The sequence below is a fragment of the Telmatherina bonti genome (genome assembly GCF_933228915.1).
Source record: "Telmatherina bonti genome assembly, chromosome: 24".
Lineage (NCBI taxonomy): Eukaryota > Metazoa > Chordata > Actinopteri > Atheriniformes > Telmatherinidae > Telmatherina > Telmatherina bonti.
The window spans coordinates 14,688,177-14,712,799 of record NC_136633.1 but is presented as its reverse complement, the minus strand read 5'-3'; the positions used below and the strand labels follow the sequence as shown (position 1 = coordinate 14,712,799).

The window sequence follows — 24,623 nt, the reverse complement described above, 5'->3', positions numbered from 1 at the left end:
TGCGCCCTGAACTTCTTGCTTGGCTTGGGAACACTTTGATGCCCCCTGCAAAAGCTCACAGAGTTTAAGGTTAATTGGATCTGGGAAGATTTGACATTCTCTGCTAAATACTTGGATAATTGTTTGAAGATGGGCATATTGACATCAAGAATTAGATCAATCGAATCTCAAACAGATGGGCCTTTAAGTTTACAAACACTGACTTGGCACAAGCTCGGAAACATCACAGGTTCCTCTTATCTCAAGAAACACTAAGTCGATAAATGTTTCCTACAGGTCATTATGGTGTCATTAGCCCAATTCACTTCTTATGATCAGTGTACTGGTGGCCATTTTCAAAATGGTCCCATAATTAGATACACATCAGAGCTGAAAGAGAGGCATATTTGTTCATTTAAACTACAAGTATTGCTCTCCGTAACCACCATCTTGTCCTTATATGGTCTAAAACAGCTGGACAAAATATCTGAAAAATTCCATGCGTCATTTGAGATCTCCTGCTAAGTGAATGTTATGTTTTAAAGCCAACATCCTCCCTTTCATCACCCTTTAAATGAAAAACTACTCTTTTGTTCTACATTTTTGTCATCTCCAACACAAGACCTACAACACCATGAAAGGTGCTAACAAGAGACATTCCCACTTGTGGAACTCGTTTAATCCAGTTGCACCCTTTAAGCAAGACGTCTTGCCGCAGGTTCAGACATTGTTGCCTTCAGACGTGGCTCGCTGTCACATCTCATGAGCTACTTTGCCGCAGGCGTGTAGCTGCATTTTTGCACAGATCTGCAGAGACGTGAACATTTTGGCAGAAGTATGCCGATGGGTTTGTTTGTTTCTTCCGATTGCAACTCTGCAAATGAAGGTAAACTCTTAAATCACGGGGTAATTGCAGCTTTGGATGACGAGTGCTTTACTTAAGCTCAATTATGTGCCATAGTGTGTGACAGCAGTCATTGGGGAAACATGAGCAAATGCTGTTGTATGCATGTCTGGCTGAGAATAGATTTAGCGTCTTCTTGTCTCTCTTTAGTTGGGTTGTGGGTGGCAGAAGGTTTTTTATCACCATCAAATAATCTTCTTGTCATATCTGTGTTTAGGTTCTATGACCATTGCAGCGTTTCAGCTCAGAGGCGTCTCTCCTCTAAGGGCATCAAAGATTCAAAGTTGTGTGACCGTGCATGTTTCTGTATATCTTCACTGTGTTTGTACATGTGTGTTCATCCGTGTGTTTGAAAGCACCCCCCCCTTTTGTGTGATTGTGTCTGGCAAGTACACCGGCCTGTTGGCTGCCTGTTAGGAAGGGGGCGGTTTCTGCGGCCATTTTTAAAGCACATCTGCTCATCCGCAAAGTTTCGTTTCGTCTGGACAGGAATGCGTCTGTGGCGTGGAAACAATTGAGGTCAGGCCCTGCTCAGAGAGTAAGAAAACATTTAGGGAGACAGACAGTCAGGCAGGGGTAAACCACGCTCGGCGAGTGCATTCCTGGGAGCTCAGGAATCGCCCTAGAGGACACCTCGTGTTTGAATTTTTGCTGCTTCAAAAAATTTCGGAGCTCCATTTGATCAGATTTTGACCCAGTAAATAACGCATTTCATCTGCTGCCTTGAGAGATGTGCAAATTTCACACGGATTCGTGATTGAATCCATCAATCTTTGAGCTTCTGTCAGTACACATAGTGAGGAAACCACATGAAAGCCGCATCGTCCTTTAATGTTGCGATGAAGCCATTCGGCGCCGTGTTTAAGAACCAAAAGCAAGATGTTATCATGGAGGGAAAGCATGAACAATTCAAAACACTCAACGTCTTGTTGGTTTTGGATAAATGTTGTTAATCACAATGATCTCAGCTTGTATGACTGCATTATTGTGTCCACATGTCCAAACACAACTCCTTAAGTCAAGACTTATTAAGACAGAAGTTATGTATATGTGTTGGGATGACCCAGATTTTTTTTAGTGTTTGTCAGGCATGAATTTAGAAAAAACAGCCCTTTTGGTTTGTTTATTAATTTATGTGCATGCAAATAGGATCAGACATTCACAAAACAAACATTTTTTGTGCTGACTGAAAGCATGAAAACAAAGTATTCTAACCATTACAAGTCTTCCTTTTCACGGTGTAAAAACCGTATTTCGCCACATTGCAGACTGAGAAGCCACATGCTCTTTGTGTGCTCTCGGCAGAACCTCATCATATTTCACCTCGTCAATAATTGATGCCCTGCCATGGTGAAGGAGGGCTCATTGTGCCGGGATGGGTGTGTGAGGTGCTGACATGTGGCTTCTGTTTTGCCGCTAACCCTGCGCTGCAGACAGGGTCTGTGGCTGGAGAAGGTGGGGTCAAGAACCAGCTGCGGGTGAGTCGATGGGTCAAGCCACTGCTCTTCACTCACACTGGAGCTTCCATATGATTAATTGGACTCACCTAATGAGCTGGTACCAATTGAACACTCACAGATGTGAAAGCCCCTCCCCTCAGCTGATTTAGATGCCCTTTGTTTTTCCACAAGATGACAAACTAATTTTCATCTCGTCCCGGCTTGGACCCTCCTGGCAGTTTTATATCAGTCTTTCCTGTAATCTCAGGTTGGAAGCTTGAAATTACAAATACTCCGCTAAGGTCATTGTCCCACATTGAGGGCTGGGGTGAAATTTTGGAGAGGGTTACATAACACAGGAGGCAGGAGGATTAAGGATCGGAATGACCAGTCCAGAGCAAGAGTGAAACCTCTGAAGAGGATACAATGGCAGTGGCGATTGCGTGCATGTCTGTGCTCTTAACCCAGCAGGAGCGCAGACGCTAATACATAAATGCATGGCAGCTCCGCTCTCATCCAAACATTTATTCATCCTTTCCGGCCTCCCAATGGCACAGTTGTGGCTCAGAACGATAGAAACGTTTAGCCCCGTGTAAGCTTCTGTAACAACGCTGCAAAGATGGTTTAGACTTTTTTTTTTTTAACATCAGCATGCTTGTGTGAGTAAATCCTGCAGTGAAAATGGCAAAGCAGAAAGTAGTGTTTAATCTGTTAACATGTGCGAGAGCAGAAAGGAAATTAACCACACTTAATAATAAGATGGTGCACAGAGGAAACCAAAAACAACCAGACAGCACTTTTTTTTTTTCTCTATCATTATGTGGTGAACAGAAAAACAATGTACAATGGATTAAAGCACCTGTATGGAAAAGCTGTGATAACGGTGATGAAAACACAGCTAAACGTCTGCCTCCCACAAAGCGTTTCAAAGGTCTGACATGTCGGCTCAAGTTGGTAAATGCTGTTGGCGTGATTGATCCTCCCTCTACCCTGACAGGTCGTGTCTTTGCATGCCGTGAAGCAAACGGCCGGCGCGTTGCCTCAATGTGAGCAACAGGAAAAGGTGCGAGGGGGGTTTACACAGTGTCTGGGCCGGGATAAATGAGCGCAGGAAGCAAGGTTGATCTGCTGTGAATTCAGCTAGGCAGGTGTTGTGTGTCTTATCTCAGAGAAAGGGATGTTTTTTTTGTTTTTTTTTGTTTAATCCTCCAGTCAGTGTCAGCCCTGTTAATGAAACTCTTGTCTTATCTTATGGCTGTTTTCTTTCCACCAAACTTACACCATCAGTCGTACCACTGCCAAATTCAATTCATTTCAATTCAATTCAACTTTATTTGTATAGCGCCACTTCACAACAATGTTGTCACAGGGCACTTTACCTACACGAATCAACATACACATCATTTCGAGCCAATTCATACATATCCTATAATAGAAAGCAACTGATTGCATCGAGTCATGACTTCTATCCAATCCCCCATTCTGAGCATGCATGCGGCGACAGTGGGAAGGAAAAAAACTCCCCTTCAACAGGAAGAAAACCTCTGGCAGAACCCGGCTCAGGGAGGGCAGCCATCTGCCTCGACTGGTTGGGGTGGAGAGGACAGGAAAGACAGATCAACATGTACAACTGTGCTTATTCAGGAAGACCTGATGGAACTTGACAGAGAAACATGGAACGGTGTTGGATGCTTCCTGGGAAAAGTACACCTGGTTTCCATATGCATGTAGCTGCACCAGTATGTCCAACATAGTGGAGCCTTGTAAGCAATGTGGTTGACTGTTTGGTGAGCTGAGAAGACAAAGAAAATAAGTCAGAATAAAGTGTGATCCAGTTCCATTTAGAGGAGAACATCTGCATGGCTTCAAATTTCCAAAGAACTCCAGCTAATAGATTTGGTATGTACCAAAAGATTCATCTAACACGATGAGAAAAATACTTTTGTCTGTATCTGACATAACATTTTCCTTCGGGGATTCATAAAAAGGTTCTTTTTTTTTTTTTTTTTTTTATTATTTGCATTTTATTTAGCAGTAAAGTTTAGATGTGAATTCAACTTGTGTATTGAGAAACCACCTCTTTCTGTAAATTCTGGGTGATTATAATCATAATGACTGAAAAAAGAACTTTTATTTTTGCATTTTAACTTCCATACAGTCAGAAAAGCTTCTGTTTTTATGTATAATTGGCCTAAAATGAACTTGCATATAAAGAATGTCTAAAAAAAATCCACAATTCTCTGGACAATTTTGCCTGAACTCTCAGTTTCAACCCATAAAACCCAAACAAAAATTATTTAAATATCCTGAAAACCCCCATTTTCTGTATATCTGACTTTAAAATGACTTCTATCTGACTCAAATGTTCCTACCATGACCTGTAGTTTAACAAATAAACCAGTATTTTTAACTTTAAACTTTTTTTTCCCACCATCCTCTTGACCGGTTCTTCACCTTACAACAGATGTTCCCTGTACATCTGCCTGCTGCTACAGCATAACAGCAAACTTGACAGTTGTTGCATTTTGCAGCGAGGCTTGTCAGATGCTATAGCCTGCTCCAGTGAAGCTCGATGGGATTCCCTCCCCCAGTGAGGCCTCCTGTGCCGGCAGGTGATTCCAGGTCACTGAGAACTGCTGGAAGTCCACGTCCAGGCTACTCGCGATTAGCTGTCGGAATATCTTTAGCTATCATTTCTAAGGAGAACTCACGGAGGTAGATGAACTGAGGAAGGATGAATGTATACAACATGCTCAACTGTTAGCTTGGGCTCTCATCACATGCTTGGAAGCACAGGTCATGGGGTGTGAAACCGGCAGACGTAAGGAAAGCATCAGATTCAAGCAGAAAAAGAAACACATTAGCCACATTTATTTGGAAAAGAAGTAACCTGCCTTACTTCCTGTGCAATAGAGGATGATGTAGTTTCTTTAAATACAGTTTCAAACTCCTAAAATAGCCCAAACATTTAAATCAACGTCAATACCAACACAATTAAGACCCACATCATAATAAACTAAAATAACCCTTTAAATAGGCATTAGGGAGTCTGTGCCTGTGCGTTGACCCTTCTTGATGACATCTATGAGAACATATGTTTCTCTTTTTTCAGAGGAAAATGAAAACATCACAGTTAATATGCACCACACTAACAGCCTTCTACAACAGAGATGGCCTGAGATAAACCGCTTGACATAACAGCCTTCAAGCTGCTCCATCACACCATTTTGCAGCCAGTTTATACAGCTGGGGAAAGTTTACAAAGTGAGTGATAGGCAAAAAAAAAAAAAAAAAGTCTAACATGGATTGGGATTGAAATACACACAGCAAATTTAGACTGGAATATGTTGCACGTATAAACACGTGTGGAAAAAACAGCGGGATTAGAGCTTCGCATGCTTGAAGATCATCCATCACCATCAACCGTTGGATGTCACCAGCGAGCGTTTTTGCAGCAGATTACTGTTTTGACTACTGCTGGTGCCAATTACTATAATTATGTTTAACACAAAATGTCAAATTGCTCTATATTTGGCGATGATTTTTTTTTTTTTTTTCTCGGGGCGCAGTTGGCTCATGCTCCGTTGCTCGTGGAACATGCCTGTTCATAAGTGGCCTGAAACTTAACCCCTTACAGGGCTGACGCTCAGCCATAACACAGACTGGAGGAATGCCAGGCGCAGTCCAATTTAACAAAACAATATCTGCTGTGAAAAGTTCCAGACCCCACCCCCACACCCCTTCCAACAGCCCCCTTCCTTCTTCTCAAGGTAGTGTAATGTTGTGTACAGTATGCTGTAGGGCAGTGATGATATGCTTTTGTCCCGATTCGATTCAGATTTTTTTTGGGTGCCGATTCGATTTAAATTGCGATTCTTATTATTCTTCGAAATTGCTAATTTTTGTAAATTAAAAAGCAAAAAAAAAAAATATAGAAAACTTTTTTTTTTTGCTCTTCATTTTTTTTCATTTCAATTGGGAAAAACAACACAGTAGCCAGACCATCGTTCTGCTGCTATAATGCCCAAGATGACAAGTTAAAAGATCAATAAAATCAATAAATGTGACAAAAATTTTGTAAAGGATTATATTTATTTATTTGGAAAAAAAAAATTGATTTTTTTTTAACAAAAAAATCAGTTTTAAAATTGTGAAGCAAAAAAAAACAGATTTTCTATTTTTCGATTCAATTTTCCCACCCCTAGTGTGCTGTAATAAAAAGAGACACATTGTGCAACTTGAACATGAGTGTACGGGTCAGTCTCAGGTGTGGAGCAAACCTTAACACACATTCGCGCACACAGTTTTGTGCATTCACCAACAGTTTCACACACCTTCGCTTGAGCAGATTTTGGACAAATATGAATGCGCAAGCTTCCAATATAATCCCAAATGCTTTCACTCCCCAAACACACACACCCACCCCCTTGTCTCATTGCCACTGTGCTTTGCTCCACTTCTTCCCGGATTCGTCACCACGGCAGTGTGGTGTTTCACAATCGGCTTTACTTGCTTAATTCAGTCTGGTGCCCATTAGAGGAAACGCGGTGGCACAAATAGCCTCCACCACCAAAACGTCTTAGTCTGCAGCACATTTCCCCCCAGTCCAGACACTTGACTCATCCGTCAGCCATACATCCCCAGCCGTCTCATAATCGCTAAGTGGGGGAGTTTTCCCGACAGGTAAGCTGCGTAGAAACAATGATGTCTCCTTGTCAGAGGAAGCATGAAGACATTAGTCATGAGCTATTTTTGGGGTTGAGGATGTCACAGAGGGGGTTTGTTGTGTGCTTTTCTGAAGAAATGTGAACAATGTGCAGGTGATTGTGATTACCTGTGGTTGTCTGCTGAGTAAATGGCTTTATTAGGTCCCATGTTCGGAAGGGTGGGATTGTTTTGACAAGTCAGGACCATTAACTGACTGAAACTTCAGCTCCACACCTCTGATTTTTGTTTCACGTGCAAAAGATTTGCAGAAAGCTGGCCAAATATCTTTTAATAATCTGTCAAATCCAAACTGATTGCTCTTAGCCAGCTCTACAATGAGTCATGAATAACTTGAGTGTGAGGAATTGGTTGAAGATTTCTTTATTTTGCTGACACAGCTGTATTTAATGCATGATTCAGTTACAGAAAAACCCCTAAATAGGGATTCTAGTCATCCTTTCCAATATTTTTTGTCTTAATATGGAATAAATTGTCATTTTTTTTAAAACATATACCCTTGGAAAAATAATAGAAAAAAGTTTCTTTGCTGTAGAAACGCATTCATGTGCCACAGTATATTTACAGTATTTGGCATAAAAATGACAAAGTTTGTGTCTCCTGTGCTGAAACACTGCCAGAGGAGGTGTTTTCATCCATAAGCCATTTGTTGTTTTCCCAGAAATGTGGATAAAAGCACTTCCAGAATGACAAGCTTGTCTTGGAGCAGCATTTGTGGTGTTGTGATCCCAATTGAGGGGCTCTAAAACAAGGTTCCTTATTATCCGTGCTAGTGTACCAAGATTTATCCCATTAAAGTCTGGAATGCCCTCACGTGGGAAACGGATTGGATGTGTACAGTCGATTTCTTTGTTCCTCCTTGTTCATGTGTGAGTATTTGTGTGTAAGGGGGAGGGGGGGGTTGTTATGAATGTGTGTAAAGTCTGGCAGGAGGATGCCCTGCTTTTTGTTTCCTCTGAGCTATTTTTGTCTGGACAGAACTGGGAGTTCTGTTTTGTGCAGTTAGTAGACAACCTCATCTCTTCTAAGTGTGTGTGTGTGTCTGCTGATTCTTTAACAGGCTTGTGTGGGTTCTGCTCAGTAAAATACAGTGAAAATGCTGCTAAAACACTGTTTTCTTATCAAGAAAGCTGATCCAGCCTTTTGTATGAAGATGAAATTCATGAAAAACTTCATTTATGTGTGAAAGTTCTTTTATATCTTGCTTATTTGGCGCCAAAAGGTTCCTAAGTGATTCATTTCTCAAGATCTACAGTGCTCACACACTGACTCAACCCTTATTTTTGTTTGTTTAGGGAAAAGCTGGCTGTGGCTCGCCTGCAGAGAGAAGTCGCACGGTGCAAGAGCGAAGGAACAATGGTAAAGTCGTGTTTCTCTTTGTTAAAGTTTCATCTGTGAAGCCAAAAAAGCCTTATGATTCATGCACACACACTGTCAAATTCTGTAGACATGTTGTCTTAGCCAGGCTAAAGACATGTTCCTGAAGGAGACAAAGTGGAAGAAATGAAATGCTACTTTTAATCTATTAAAATGAATGCAAATATCAGGAAAAATTTGATATGAAGAACAAATATTTGTGTTTAAATCCCTAGTCCCTGCATTAGGAGTTGCTTACATAAATTTCAAGTATTCCACTGCAAAACAGCTAGTTTTTTCAGGATTATAAAGCTGGAGGTGGAACACAATCTGCTCACTGCCTTTTGTCCGTTTTGTGCTAATCTGCAAGCAGAAGTGCTGATGTTGTGCTTTCACCTCTTTCAAAGAAAGCTCATGAAAGCAGACAATGGGGCTTCAGGGGGTGAAGATAGGTGCTTATCTTCCTCTGTTTCCACATTTTTGTCTGAGCTCAGGCGGGTCAGAAAAGTGCAAAGTTTAAACTCGTGACGAAGCAGAGCTCAGCTGATCGCAGCTGATCGCAGCCTCTGAGCCTATGCGCTCACCACGGGCGCAGCTGCTTGACTTTCACGCCAGAGAAGTCCATGATTTCCTTTATGGCAGCAGGCCCACAGCAACGGCACACACGGGATTATAAAATCCCAAGATTTTCACACTGCTTTCTGGGATTCTCTATTGATCCCTGGAGTGAAATGTTGTCCTCCTCTCTCCGCGGTCAAATCTTTGGGCTGGATATTGCAGCTGGTTTGCAATCCAGGCTTTTACTTTCAGGCATTTAAACTATAATATTACCAGAGATGATGTTTGTGTAATTGTGTAATATACATTGGCTCTTTTTCCAGGAAATTTAACAGCATTTGTTCAAGCTTCGTTACATAAATATGCACACTGAAACTGTGAACTTAGTCTTGAATAACTGGGTTTATAAGGATACAAGGGAAGAAAGACATGGACATTGTTTTCATACTGACCTTTAGTGCGTGGCAGGGTAAGTCACAATCCTGACTGACCTCTGAGTGACTCCTGTCCTCTCGGTCATGCATGTCAATAACAAGCTTCGGTTTTCACGGGGAGATGTATCGGATGCTTGCATTAAAGATAATTTAGCTTACTTTGACAACTATAATGCAATCATTTTGCTCCAAACGAGGAAAGTAAAACCAGAGGTGAAGGCATGAAATCCTCCAAGTGGCGATATGGTACAAGTTCAGAAGAACTGGCGCCAACCTCAGAGTTTGACCAACTTGAATTCTACTTATTATAATCTTTTGTTATGGAGTTCTATAAACATGTTCCCCACTTATTTATTCACATCTCATATATCTGCCTTAATTTGATATTACAGAAGATAATCTTTTACAGTTACAGATGGATAATCCTTACATTTGGGTCCAATGACAAGATTTTCCTTTTCAATGTGTAAAAGTTATACTTGACAGAAAGATACCAGATCAAATGACTTCTTAGCAAGTGTCATTCATATGACAAAGCTATGAAAAGGAATGTCATATAGGGAAGAGTTATGAGTTAAATTCATTAACAGTTTGTTACAATATTGTCATTCCTTCATGAGACCAATCGTGATTTATAGCGACATCTTAAAACCAGTAATGGGGCAAATGAAAAAAAAAAAAAAAAAGCTTGATTTAGCTCTTTTTGCTAATGAGCCATGCAGTAGAGGATATCCATGAAGAGTTTGTTTGTATTCCATGGTGTAAATTTTTACTGTCACTTACAAACCATCAGGGAACTGCTGCCAATTATCATTGAAACACTTATTGATTCCCTTGCTGTGCCAAGTGTAAATACCCACAGGTATAAGTCAGACAGGGATGGCTGTTTAACAAGTGAGGGCCATAAAACAGTAAGACAACAAATAGACAATGGGAGCATTGGTTTGTCTCTCATCTGTGTGCTCTTGGATCTGTCAGTCAAAGAGACAATTGTGCTTGTCTGTTCAGTGTCATTGGAAGATAGATGAGTTTTACCATGCATGTGCCGTGAGCTCTAGGGTTAGGCAGGCAGACAGTCGCAAACTGCACCAGATACACAAATGATCATTTAAATAAATAGGCAGGTAAATGCCTGCCTAATCTGATATAATGAAGATAGCAAGACACCATAAAAATTGTGTTACTTGTTAAAAGGCTACCTAAATTATTTAATAGCAGTCCCTAGACTATGTAACTTTGTATGTCATGACAAACAGTTTTGTATGTTGATGTTTTAACTCAAAAGAAAGACATTGAATATTGTTTGAACACCTCTAGCAGGTGAGGATGTCAACCCATTTTGAGAGCGAAGCGCCAATTCACTAATTTTCTGTGAACGTACAAAGACTTTTGAGATAGTGCAGGAATGTAAAAAGGCAGTGTATTGATCTGCCTTTTTACATAAATGATTTTAACACACACCGTTGCAACAATATGAGAGGAAAAGCAGTGTGGGACAGTGCCCATCACCGTGAACGCAAGAGTGAATTGTGCAGCCTCTCAGCCTGACCAGTAGGAGGTGCTGTTGAGTAATTTTTCATTGCGCTATGAAAAGCACTAAAAACCATCAGCTTCACATCAATAGGCACTACAGGTTATAGGAATTATTATCAGAAAGATTAGGTTAAAGATGAGAATTATAAAAGGAAGTAAAAAATATAAAAACTAATTATTAAATTTGAATGATTACATTCATTTCTTTGTGCCATTGGGAGGCACTGCCTACCCTGTTTACTCACCACTGGATTTCACTCACTTGATTGTTCTTTGGTGCTCCTCCTGCTTTTTTTATACTTACAGTTGAGAGTTGCCAATACCAATATACTATAAATAGACTGCTTTTTGTGTCTGTGATGAGTAATGTCCTCTCATGCACCTGTAGATAGCATGTTCCAGATGGAAGGTCTGATTGCATCAACCAAGCAGAACTTTTTTCTCATGTGACATCTCAGAACAATTGTGTAATTAATTGATCAGAAATTTCAAGTGGGCATGGTTAACGTGGAGAAGCGGGAAGTGGAAGGTTTCATTTCCGCCTCTCCACAAACGGGAAAGCTTCAACAAGTTTGAATGGATAGTTTAAATAAACTGCTTGTTGAGGCTGTACAGAAGTATGAAAATCTGTGCAATACACATGGCCCATAAGACACCAAGACAATTCCACCATGCCACAGAGGATATTACAAGACCAATTCTGGTTTAGAGAATGATTGGATGGCAACAAATGTTGCTATGTATTGTAGCATCACAGACATGGAAATCACCCTTGCCATGTAATGTAGTATTATAGAGAAAGTATCAGAATTTCTAAACTTCTTACCTTTTTGTATTATATTCAGTTAACTGCTCCCAGCTTTCATTGTAACATGATGATAGTTATTTCCTTGCATTATGACACCTTTCAGGAAATATAGGTTCGTCTTTTTTCTCTCTCTCTCAGTTGTGTCCTCACTTCAAGGTGACACCTGTGTGTGTGTGTGTGTGTGTGTGTCATCACCTTATCTTGTAACACTAACCCAGCATCCTCTGACCTCAACACAGCCCAAGAAAAATAACCCTTCAGAATGCTACAAGACTCCGCTGAAGACTTGCACGAGTGGATGACATGCTAATTATGACTTTAGAGGGTATGTGACTGTCTGTCTGTGCACGCACATGACTGAGCGAAGGATGAGTTATCTGTGCCAGACAGGAGGAGGGCGAGTAGGGGGAAGATGGAGGAAAAAAGTAGGAGGAGGGATATCACTAAGCTCCATTTGAAATTGGGATTATCCCCATTGGACTCCCTTTGCACTCTCTCTGGCATTCCTGGGAGACTTCAGAGCTCAGGCACGGCTCCTCGACACAAATGGAAAAGAGACTGCTGCATTGAGGAGATAATTGTCAAAATGCTGCCAGTGTGAAGTACAGACTGCAAACCAGGCATATCCCGTGCCCAGCGAAGACCCCCACAAGCTCAACGCCCACTTGCGTGCCCACTCTCTCTCCCAACCCCCATCCTCCCCAAAGCGAGACAGATTAAAACAGCACAGACTTCTTAAGTGGATCTACCCCCTCCTTTGTATATGCTACCTCTCTGTTCCCTGCCTTCAACTTCCCTCTCTACATCCATTACTGTCTTCTGTGTAATGTGATCAGAGAAGCACCCATTGCCGTCATGTGCTGAATATTTCTGCTGAGTAGCTCCTCAAGGGCACGTTCTGCAGCGCTATTACCAGCTCATTGTGCTGGAAAAGAATGCAAAAGGCATTTTTACGATAGTGCAAGGCGCTCAAACACACAGTCGTAAAGCTCAGACCTCGCTTGCTCAGTTCTGCAACCGTCAGTGTAAATGAAACCGTATTAACAGCACAGTTTACAGAGGAGCATGCGTTTTAATTAGCTCTCCTGGTGTTTAACGCAATGGCTTCTGGCGGTGCTGGAGTATAACACCACCGCTATGGATCATTTGGGAAAATCACATGAAATCTTTTAAATAATTTGCTGGGCAATCTGTAATTAGGCTCGCAATATTTCAGCACAAACGCGGCCACACAGGAGGCATTGCTGCAAGTCTTGGAGAAGCAGTGGAATTCCCTTAAGTTGTTTGAGAAAACACAGGTTGATTACCATTCCAACAACCCTAGCTCTGTCACAGCCACGTTGTCGCTGCAGCTTTCCTCTGGAATTCTTCACACCCCGACACAGAGGCGTGGTGCAGGGCAGGGCCGCTCTCTGTCTCCTGCTTGCCTTTTGATGCCACTTAAAAGTGCAATCTAAGTCCATCAGGGGCAGGATGCAGGGTTTCCTGACTCTGCATGCTGGCTCGTAAAGGCAGCGCCGCCTGCTCTGGCTGAGGGGGCCGGGCTCCCCATTTAAAGGGCATTTAAGATTACGACCACTGGAAACGGCTGTCTAAACAACATGTGAAAATAAACGATCTGGCTTTGAGGAAAAACTGGTTTATTTCTCTTTGAGTTTTTGTGGATGCTCAGAAAGCACACAACAGTCGATTCACAGATGGTTATTCCTCTGGATGCTTGGTCTGATTACAGATTGGTCTGTTTGAGTCATTCATGGATGAGTGAAGTGTGCATGTTGAAGATTAACTGAATTGCTTTTGCATCTACTTGCCTTAATTGTGTAACTTAGTGATTTAAAAATCAGATTTCGATGGAGGAGTTCATGTAGAAAATGAAAGGATGATAAGAAGGGGGGGGGGGGGGGGGGGGGGGGGGGGTGATGCCTTTGTGAATATAAAGTATATGGGGGAAAAAAAAGCCCTGCCGCCAAATGAAAAACGTCTATTTCTGTGGATGAAAGCACATTTCTTAAGTCCAGCAGTGACCCAGCTCATTTGAGAATGAAGCTGGCACCAGATTCGGTCATAATTTGAGGTTCAAAAGTCACGGCAGCCAACTTTTTACTGACTTTTAAAGGTTTAAAGGTCAAGATATGCTGTACCACTCAGACGGGTCAAATTTTTACAAGAAATGTTCGGGATTCCTGCACAACTCCAAAGTGACTGATGGGCTTCCTGTGCAAGCTGACCCAAAGCCGCACAAGCAACGAGGCCACACAGGAAAAGCTACTGATTAATGTTGCTTTAATAAGACAGAGGAATGACAGGGACTTATTAGTGTTCAAAAGCATGATAAGAAGCACCTTCAAAGAGATATCTTGTGTCATGCGGCGTGTATTCAGCAGATAAAGGCAGAACTTGAAGGGCTCTCAAAAAGGCTTCAGGCCTTGCGGAGCTCCTTTGCTGAGGGACCCTCTGTGTTTCTGACAGCTGTTTTTAGGACTGGTGACAGCGTGGAGATTTGGGGAACAGTGGGAGGTGGATGGGGGACAACAACTCAGGTGTTGTCTCTGCAGATTGGCTTTATCAGCCACGGACAGGGGTGAGGGTCGAGATGGGGTCTCCCCCTCAAGCGTTAAGCACATTCAACGGAGTGATGAGCGCTGACAGCCAGGCCTGAATCACATCGGACTGTGTGCTGCAGATCTGAATGCGTGGGTGGGGTGGGGGAGCTCCCTTGGCATTGATAAATGGGCCACTCATATGATTTAGCATATTCCTGGGGTGTGTGTATTATTTGTTATAGTGCCTGTGGCTGAGTGAGAGAGAAGCGCTTCGCTCTAATGTAGTGGCTCTTCATGATAATTGAATTGATGGAGCCCTGTGGGACACAGCGCTTTGACTTTTACAGAATAAAACACTATTCAGACTCATTTCTGCAAGTCAATCTCATGTTTACATTTTTGCACTTTGCCTTGACACCAAGAGGCAGCAAAGAGTGTGGCATACAGTGTTTCCATCCTTGGACTGCACTTTCTTCTTTACTTACAGCACCAGCGGTATTGCCTGCTAACCTTTCTACCAACCACTACCTCCTAATAAATTCCCATCATCCTTTGAAATAGAACCTGGGAGTCCACATTTGCACATCTGTCTCCATCTATGCCATTCATAAAGGAAATCTGCCCTTAAAAGAAGAACACGGACAACACACATCCACATTTCAGCCTTAAATGAAACTATGAACACTCACTCTTTCGATATTTCCAAGGAGTCATGACTCTCAACGACGGTTGGAGACTCAAACATTAGTGGTTTCACACGTTGCTTCATTGAAATCTTACACAATTTCCATGGGAACTGAAGAAGCTCTTCTGGATGAAAGCAAAATATTTCCAAGTACGTAAGCCGTTCCAGGTGGCTTGACTTGGTCTGTGTTGAATACCGCGATCTAGTGAATGGGACTATTTACAGTCAATATTATTCCCCAAAACAACGGCACAACCAGAGGCAAAAACACAGCAAGATTCATTTAAAATATTTTTTTGTTTTGTTTTGTTTGTTCTTTAGTGTGAAATGCTTTTGTTTACTCTTTTTTTTTATGTTGTGTTTTTTTTTTTTTTTTTGGCTTTCTGTTTTATGGTATGATTATGCTTTTGCTTAACTGGCATTTTGCCCTCAACAATGCAATTTCAAACATGTTTCAAGAAAAAAAAAATCATTATCTTAATCTCACTAAAGACATTTTGCAAAGCTTGTTTATTTTAGCATTTTGTTTATTTTTGCACATCTGCTATTGCATTTTCACCATAATGATATTCGTTGTCTTTATCGTATCCAAGCTCATATGTTGAACAGTGTTCCAGCCGGGAGGCCAAATCCTCCTCATGTTACACTTTCATGTGAATTTGGTCTTGCTGATGAGCGAGCACAAACACACACACACATGCACACACACCCACACACAGCCTTGTGGCATGTTTTATTTATGAATGAAGAACCTGCGCGCTGCATTGTGTCCCTGATGTTTGCTTTAGTAGCGAGCCCCAGATCCGCTCCCGGCCCTTTGATTAGGCAAAGAGCTCCAACAGAAGGGTTGTGTGTGTGTGTGTGTGTGTGTGTGGGGGGGGGGGGGGGGGGGGGGGTTCTATGTAATGAAGAGATTATTGAGCCCCACAAACTGTACCCCGAACAGAAACGCAACACATGTACAGTTACAGATGGACATCCCTTGGAATCAGAGACCCACTCATGGCCATGCACACTGCACAGATGCACTTAACCTGATAAAGCTGGCCTTTTATGGCAGACAGCACTGCAGGCACAACAAGAAGAGGCAGAGGGCTCTAATTAATTTAGAGTCCTTGGTGGATGTTAGAGGGCACCGGGAGGCTTTGAGTCTTTCAGTAATTCAGCTTGGATGAATAACATTACCATCTAATACTGTCCAATTACAAAGGCAAACTTCATTTTGGTCTCCACTGCAGTTAATATCATTTTAGTTACTGATTTTTGGAAACAGGGAAGTAGCCCTTTGTGGTGTACATGCTTGATACGAAACAAATGCGTTTTTTATCCCACTATTGGAATCAACAGCATCTCACCGTCCATTCAATTTAAAGGAAACCCCACGTGTTGATGGTGATGAATTCGGTTATATCTAGATGGAAACATTTTTTATCAGCCAGGAAATGAAGCCAGCCTTGACAGTGACCGGGGTCAGCTTTAATCCTGAAACACCCAATCCAGGCTTGTTTCAGATATATGGCTCAGCAGGCCAGTATAAAATCCTGCCTGGGCCATTTAATAGATTACTCTCTATTCCATTTGCTTTTTTTTTTTTTTTTTTTTAGCTGCTGTATTGTCTGACAAAACTGGCAGCTTTGTCAGAGCTGAAGCAGCCCCAGCTTTATTCCAGGAGCATGTTGCCTTCTACAGGACAAACCTGACATTACACCTCAACAACTCATATCCACGACAGCAAGTCAAGAGAGAGGATTATCTTCCACAGCGGCTGGATTAACTAAAATAAATGTTCCCACAGAGAGTTGCCAAGCATGTTTTTTGACTCATCCCATTTGTGTTGACTTTGAAACGTCTTCTTACGGCATTTCCTAAGTCGTGTTGTGTTTTAGCTGCAGTAGGGCTGATTACAGAATGTGCTTTCAATTAGCCATAGGGGGAAAAAAAAAGACAGTAAACATTTCAACCAAGAAAAACTGGCCGCTTACAGATATGGTAATGTTTGATTTAATGGCCTTGTTAAATTGCTGAAATTATATATTGAACAAAAGCAATAGAGGGCGTTTACTACGATGTAGACCATAAATTCTGTGTTCTTATGGAGCATGTTGGCATGAGTGTGTCAGCAGACACACAGAGGTCAGTGGTTTATGCCTGGGGTGTTCATTTAAGCTACAAAAAAAAAAAATCAGGATTGAAGCTACTGCTCTTTTTGTGCAAATCCAGGCCAACCTGCAGATATGGCGATACACATAAAAGACCCCTTCTTGTTTGCATTGAAGTGAAATTAAGCTAAACCAGAATGCAACTGAAAGTAATGACTTTTTAGTGTTTTTTTCTGCTTTTAAAACATCTTCCATCCCTGTAACTTACTGGAAGTTGTTTGCTCTTTGCCATTAGTGCATTGCATGTTACTTTTTTTTTTTCCTCCTGCAAATGTCTCTCCTTTTTCCTGAAAGAAAAAAGCAGAAGAAGAGCCAAAGAGTTGTTGGTTTATCCTTTTGGCAGGGTAGGTACTTTATGCCTCAGTAGAACAGGATTTACAGCAGCCATAACCCCTGACAGGAGGGGCCTCGCTGTTGTGTAAAGAGCTTCTCCATATAGCAGCCATAAATTTATGGCCACAGCGAGGAGCAGAACTGGTTTTAATGGTGACATGGGTTAATATTCTGTATCACTGGCTGTTAAAATTTGTGACAGAAGCAGCAATCCAATGAAATATGGCTGTTTGTTGGTTGCATTCAAGGCGGTATGTAATTTACAGGAATACTTTCGAGTTGTTTTGACGTTTTGTAGCAGTTTCGTTTTATGGCATAGCTTTTCAGACAGATATAAACCCCATGTTGTGGATGTTTTCTTCTTTGTGTGTGTATGTGTGTTTCTAAATCCATTATCTAGCTACCACTGTCTATACTTTAACACCACTAGATGTCCTCATAGTGCTTGTACATAGAAAGCCTCCTTGAAGTCATGACACTTAGCAAATGAGTGGTGCATAGTATGGAGAGGAAGGGCTTAAGATAAGGTCTAGATAATCAGTGGCAAGATCAGGTTTTCTGTTACATTCTATTCATTACCATGCAACATGATATGAAGGTTGATGTCAACTGATCTGTATTTTTTTCATCGTCAAGCCAAGAATTTCTGCAGAGAGTATAAGTCCCCCCCCCCCCCCCCCCCCCCCCTTAGTGTTTGTTAAATCCCCAAGTTTCTTGTAGCTCTAAATAGATGAAGCAAACATCGGTTCAAGAAAGAGGCTGAGTAGCTTGAGATCACTATACATTGGAGGAATAAAGTATGAAACACTTCTTTACCATACCATTGTTCTTAGTCAAAAGATATGGTAGACTGCCCAGTCCAGAATGGACAAGTTGTGTCATACAAGAGTCTCAAAGAAGTAGCTGTTTCTCCTTCCTAAAAAGGACCAGTTGAGGTTGTATGTAAGCATCTGGTCAGGATGCCTTCCAGATCGCTCCCATGGGATGTGTTTCAGACATATCCCTGCAGGGAAAGAGCTCAGGTCAGACCCAGGATCTGCTGGAGAGATTACATGTCTTGTTTGTTTGGGAACAACTTGGTGTTCCCCTTGGGAAACCTGGAGAAGGTGGCTGGGGAAAGGAAGACTTGAAGATCTCTGTTTAGACTGCCACCCTCATGACCCAGTCCTGGGTAATTGGTAGGAAATGTAGGAATGTAAGGAAGACAAGTAGAAGAACAAACTGGGATTCAACCTTTCACAATTCAATCCCAACTACTTTAATTTAATTAGTTCGAATCTTGGATTTAGGAGGCTCTGAAAATCAATTTTAGTGATTTCCTTCAAGGAAATCACTAAAAGGTCAAGGTCAGACATCACGAGTTCTTGAACTCATTTTCCATTTGGTTTGAATGCTGATGCTAGTGTATTGATGCTGATGTATTTGATAATGAGGATTTTGGTACATTTAAGTTTTACTTGATGTTTAAGCAGTTTCACTTGGTCCTTGTCAAAGGTTTATAAAACCAAATAATGATTTAGTTGAAAACACATGGTAAAGAAAATGAAAATGCACTGAATTATATGTTTACTCATCTTGTAAAAAAAAAAAAACAAGAGGAAGTCAGAGCTATAATGTTAGATACAAATTAAAAAACCAAACTCTCTTTGCTCAAGACTGGTTTGACTTGGAGTCAAAACATAATGGGTAGGCTTAAACTTTAATTAATCCTGTTATGTTTACTAATATATTTCACTTGGTTGTAATCTGCAACTTTGCCACTAGATGTCAATAAATCCTCTATACAGGCCCCGTTATGCATAGGAAGAAAATTTGCTAACATGGAAAAATATCTTCCATGTAAATCACATATTCAGCCAAATAAGCAACTTCTACCCACCATTCATTCCTTTCAACCTCAGATCTGTTTGATAAAATTATGACAGACAGTTAATAACTTAAGTATTCAGTTGTGTAAAGGGAACCAACCAACTGCTTTGTCATAAGTCCTCAGCAACAGTAGAAGCCAGACTTTTTGCAGAAGTTGAAAGACTGAAACAATAATCTGAGCTCATTTGCTCTGACAGCTAAAGTTCATTACCTCTCTGGTAACAGTTGTTACAAGCTCCTCTGCAAATTTGTAAAATAATAATAATAAAAAGAGACAAATCTCACATGCTGTGCCAAACATCCCATATGCAGGAGAGGGAGCTTTCCAGCACACTGCCAGTCTTTGAAGTTTGGGTTTTAGGCAAAGACAGTTTGGTCCTTTGGGAGTCTGTGGCTGAAAGAGAGGAATCCAATTAAACAGTGGAAAAAGGGGCTATCATTTTGGGATTGTCTGGTGGAAAAAGAGCAAATAAAGCTGGGATGTGTGAGAGCTTGTCGTTGAGCTCCACCGAGAGGTGTCAGGGTTATATCGCACCAATTGGCAGAGAACCCAATAACACATGTTTAAAAGTCCCCAGAATGTAGCAAAGAAGTATGAGTAAATATTAACTTCCATTGTGGTGCTGCAAGTTATTGAAGTTTATATTAACAGCTTAAAAGCTCTTACTGATGGTCTATTGCTCCTCAATTTGAAGCCCATCAATATTTGATCACACAACCTCATATTAACCATAACTAACAATCCTTGTTAAGTTACTAAGCAACAGCTCAGTGAAGATAAATGAAACATGTTGAGGATGTAGAATGAAAAGCAAGAGTGGGGAAAAAAAAAAAACAGCCAGGCTCAGTGATGCTGTTTGACATTTTGCGTGAACTTTCTCTCACACAGACCGATTGAAAAGGATGCTTCATTATAATCATTCCAAGGTAACAACAAGCTCCCGCAAATAAATCCTATCTGGTAGCTTAAATGTCACTGGCCCCTCATGCCCTCATATTCTTTCACACCAAAGGTGTGGAAAAAAGGCCAGAAGCACTAGAAAGATGTCTGGTGAACCTTCAACACAGATGCTCTGGTGATCATGACTCCGAAACATTCTGTTTTCACTTACCTTTTTTTTCCCCCAAAGAAGGGTTAAAGATCAGTCCAAGTCCAGTGAGAAATCACATCCCTGAAGCAGTTCAGGGTCATAAATTTGGCAATGGCTTGAGGAGGATCTTTATAGCCTTTAGGCTGCACATTGCTGATTCTTAACTGATTATTCTCATGTTTCTGGGTCCACAGCGAGAAAAGCTGATCCACGAACTAGAGGAAGAGCGACGCCTGCGACTGGAGAGTGAAAAGCGTCTCCGGGAAGTGACGGAGGAGTCGGAGCTGGGACGAGCGCAGATGGTTTCATTGCAGCAGCAATTCTCCAGGTAAAATTACCCTGAACATAAGAGTGACTAATGAATCAAGTTTTCCACAATTTAGAAATGAGACTTCCTCCACCTTTTTAAACAAAAGCAAGTTGCACCATAGTTAGGGTTTTTCAAAGTTATCTGGTATTGTATTGTCCATATTTCATCAATTTCCAAAAAAATCTATACAAATTATTTCCTTATTGTTTCTAGCAGGTATAAGTCAGTATAGAATATAAATAAATAGATCATAATAGTGACGCTTGACTAGTGCCAGTTAACTCGGGTTCTTCATTCCTGCTGCTAAAGTGGAAAACATCAAAGTACTGCACTAGCCATCTGCAAGAAATTGTAATCAGTAAAGAAATTAGCTTAATCACTCTGTGATAGCTTGCCTGATTTAGACTATTGCACATTACCCCGCTTTTTTAAAAGCAATGCTGTAGCATCTGCATCATCAAGAGCAATCTTTTGACTCATGCAAAAGCCGAGAAATTAAGGTCGATTTTCTTTGGACTTTAAAGCTAACACATCAAAAATAAAACCTTTCAGCTGAATGATTTTTCTCTTCTTTGAACTTGGAGACGCAGAGTAACTTCAGTGTATTTCTGCTTGTTTGTATAGTCAGTGTGACCTTGACAGGATGAAGAGCATCTTTATATATTTATTCTATTATTACATGGCAAGAATGCACTGAAACATCTTTCCAGTTTGTAGAGACCCACAACGTTTTCAACTTTTAGGTAGTGACAGAGTGTAGAAGAGCAAATCAAAGTGAAATTCTGTGAGCTCTGTAGAATTTTCTATATTTCTGCATAATTAACAAATCTATACAAATTATTTTGCATAATTAACTTAAAGCCGTCATCCTAAAAAAAAAAAAAATAAATAAAAAAAAAAAAGAACAAAAATCCATCAAAGTTTGATTCATCCAACACATCCTTGTGGAAGTCATCATGATGCAAATGAAACAGACCTTTAAGAAGCTCATAAAAAGAGCTGTTGATTCTCATAAGCTTGCTAATGGTTAGAAAACCATTCCCAATGAGTTTGGACTTGGCAGTCCACAGTGAGCCAAGTTGTGTACATATGGGGTACGTTTAAAACCATTGCTGTCCTCCCCAGGAGTGGTTGACTGACAATAGATAAGTTTAACAATGGTTGACGAGGTCTCAAAGGAACTAAGGGTGCCTTTGCATCAGGATAGTCTGCTAGACTGTACGATTGGGGACTCTGCTCAGTTGTAGGGGGGTGTATCCATGCAAACCGAGATCACGTTCACACTGCATTTTGGTCGAACGAGCCACACCATAAGAATAATATATCCCCATTTTTTACCAAAGGTGGTGCTGTACAAGTATTTAGCAAAAGACAGGACAAGACCCACGTAAAGAAGAAAACTTGGTTTCTTCCACTTGGGAGCTAAACATGAAGACGTAATTATTTCTGTTTTGGTTTTTTGTTTTGTCTAATGCAAGTATACTGCAGAAATACACTGCAACAATATAAAAAACAGATGAGGCAGAGGACTCTTAACTCCGTCACTATGTATTTACCCACCATGCAATGCTACACCATTTCTTGCATTTGGTCCACTTGAGACAGACCGAAACCTGCATTTGTAGTCAGACTGAGTTGGCTTCTTTGATCCGAATAAAAATTTGTTTGGCACAATCATGTTTCCCCAAGCAAAGCAGACTTTCTGAGGCGGATGTTAAATGTGCTCTAAAATAAGGTGACTAAAAACTTTTCTCACATCAATCCACGGTCAAAGTAGAATTTTTCTTTGAAGGTAAAGGTTGACTGTTGAAACTAAACACTGCATCTCATAATAAAAGTCTCATCCAAAATGTGAAACATGGCAGTGGTAGTGTCAAGATTTCATTTTGTTTTGGTGCATCTTGATCAGGGCAGCTTGGCATTGCTTAGGGAGCAATAAATCCTAAATTCCAAAAGGGAATCCTTCGATTCTCCTTTTTTTTTGTGTTTTTCTAATTCAAGAATACAAAAATATCTATATTTTATGAAGTTTACAGATAAGGTGAATCATATAGCAACACAAAACATGCAAGTTTTTCAGCCAGAAATGCTTCAAAAGGAGTCAAATAAATGTGCTGGAAGCCTGAGGCCTAACATAAATCCAACTGAAATGTGAGAAAACTAACTTATAACTGATAACAGATACTAGAAGCAAGTTCCATCTTAAGTCAAACAGATCTATTATGTTAAATCTTTTTCTTTCATAAATAAGTGCATGTTGCAATTTTGTGAAAAGTATGTCTTCAAAACTGCATCCCTGTCTACTTTATTGCTTCTTATGATTAGCTCTTGTCATTTTTTTTTTTTTTTTTGACCACTTCAGAGATTTTTCTGTTGATAACCTTGTTATCAACAAAAAAAAAAGGTTGGCCGATACATTAGTTTTGCTTTGAGAGAATTTATAAGCCAGGAAACGCTCAAACAATGCGCTTGTCATAACTTTGGTAACCTCTGCTTCACCGACGTGTCCTCTGCAGCACCGCTGCTGAAGTGTGACAGCAAATCAAAAGTTGGAGCCAAGTTGATGCCGTAATTAGGCGATAGGCATGCGGTGCTTTGCTTGTGCAAGATTTCACATTGAATGCTTATCTTCTCATTAAGTTGGTGGAGAAAATCCTGTACGTTTTAATGGTCCCAGTGTTACAGAGCAGATGAGGGCAGAGTCACCGCCAGAGGGAGGGAATGAAATATTTAAGAGCCGTTACAAAGATTTATGACATATTAAAAATGTTCCATTGATGCCTCTGAATGGTTTCCAGCTTCCTGCAAGACATTCAGTTTTCGCTTGAGAGTGGTTAGATGCAGCTGAGCCTTTCATGCCTTGCTCAAAGGTCCTGTAGCAGCATTTTTTGAAGGGAATCATAATATTTTCGGTTAATTCTCCATTGTATGATTTGTCAGTAGCGGGCCATGCAGGATGTGACCTGCGATATGATTGTTTATTGGCCGTTTCCAGCTGCTGAAGTAATTTAGTTGCAGGTGTATAAATCATGATGGAGCCCTGTGTAAACCTGTCTAAACTTTTTTTTCTTTTCTTATTTCCAACTTAGCTGGCTGCACCTGCATATGTCTTAAAATTGGGTTTAGCTGATGATCAGGCAGAAATAATTCACTATTGGACACTGTATTTATTATTATTGTACTCCCTGCCAAGTTGACAAGAAAATGCAGTAATATTTGTACAGATACAGTATACTCCCTTTTTGGAATTTAAAACGGGGGAGTAATAGAGTAAAATTATTTGACAATAGAGAAGCAATATGAGAATCAGCAACAGACAGTCTCCACAGAGACCGATGGGCTTATGGGACCTGGCAGAGGTTGCCCAGATGGATGGTTTTCATTGGGAGTCTGAAAATGCGGCTTAGTGACATAGACAAGACTTCCATTATGTCCTTAAATAAAAACAACACTAACCGAAGCAGAGGTGTTACCTCATTCTCTCATTGTCATCATGCTGGATTGTTGTAATTTCAGCGTACCGAGTCGTCCAAGGTTTCTTTGCCACTCCTGAGGGAGCAACAACTCGCTTTCTTAAACTGCTTTCCCTCCACAAGTTGCAAAGATACATCTCCTTCCTCCGCACTGACAAGCTAATGGGATTACAGCCCGACTGTCAACATCTTAATCTTTGTTTGGGCGATGCGGAGCGTTTATGGGGAGTGCAAGCGAGAGCCAGGGGACTGTAGACTGTGTTTACTGCTACCTGGCCTCCAGTGGATTAACATGCTTACATGGCAGCCAGTAATCTGTAGCATCAGGCTCTGGTGGCAGATGGGACATCAGTGCGGTCACTTTAATTAGCAACTTACAAGCCAGCAAAAAGAAAAAAAGAGAAGCAAGAAGAGGGCTTCGTCA

General features: G+C 40.9%; 1 protein-coding gene across 1 annotated transcript in view; it reads left to right on the top strand.

The window, feature by feature from the left end:
- LOC306774021 (nck-associated protein 5-like) overlaps positions 1–24,623 on the top strand; it is a gene marked incomplete at its 5' end in the record, with an annotated part of 155,014 nt that overhangs the window by 77,109 nt on the left and 53,282 nt on the right. Inside the window, 2 exons of the mRNA XM_079263990.1 lie at positions 8,343–8,406; positions 20,611–20,744. Coding sequence (XP_079120116.1) covers positions 8,343–8,406; positions 20,611–20,744 — 198 coding nt within the window. The remainder of the gene's footprint in view (positions 1–8,342; positions 8,407–20,610; positions 20,745–24,623) is intronic.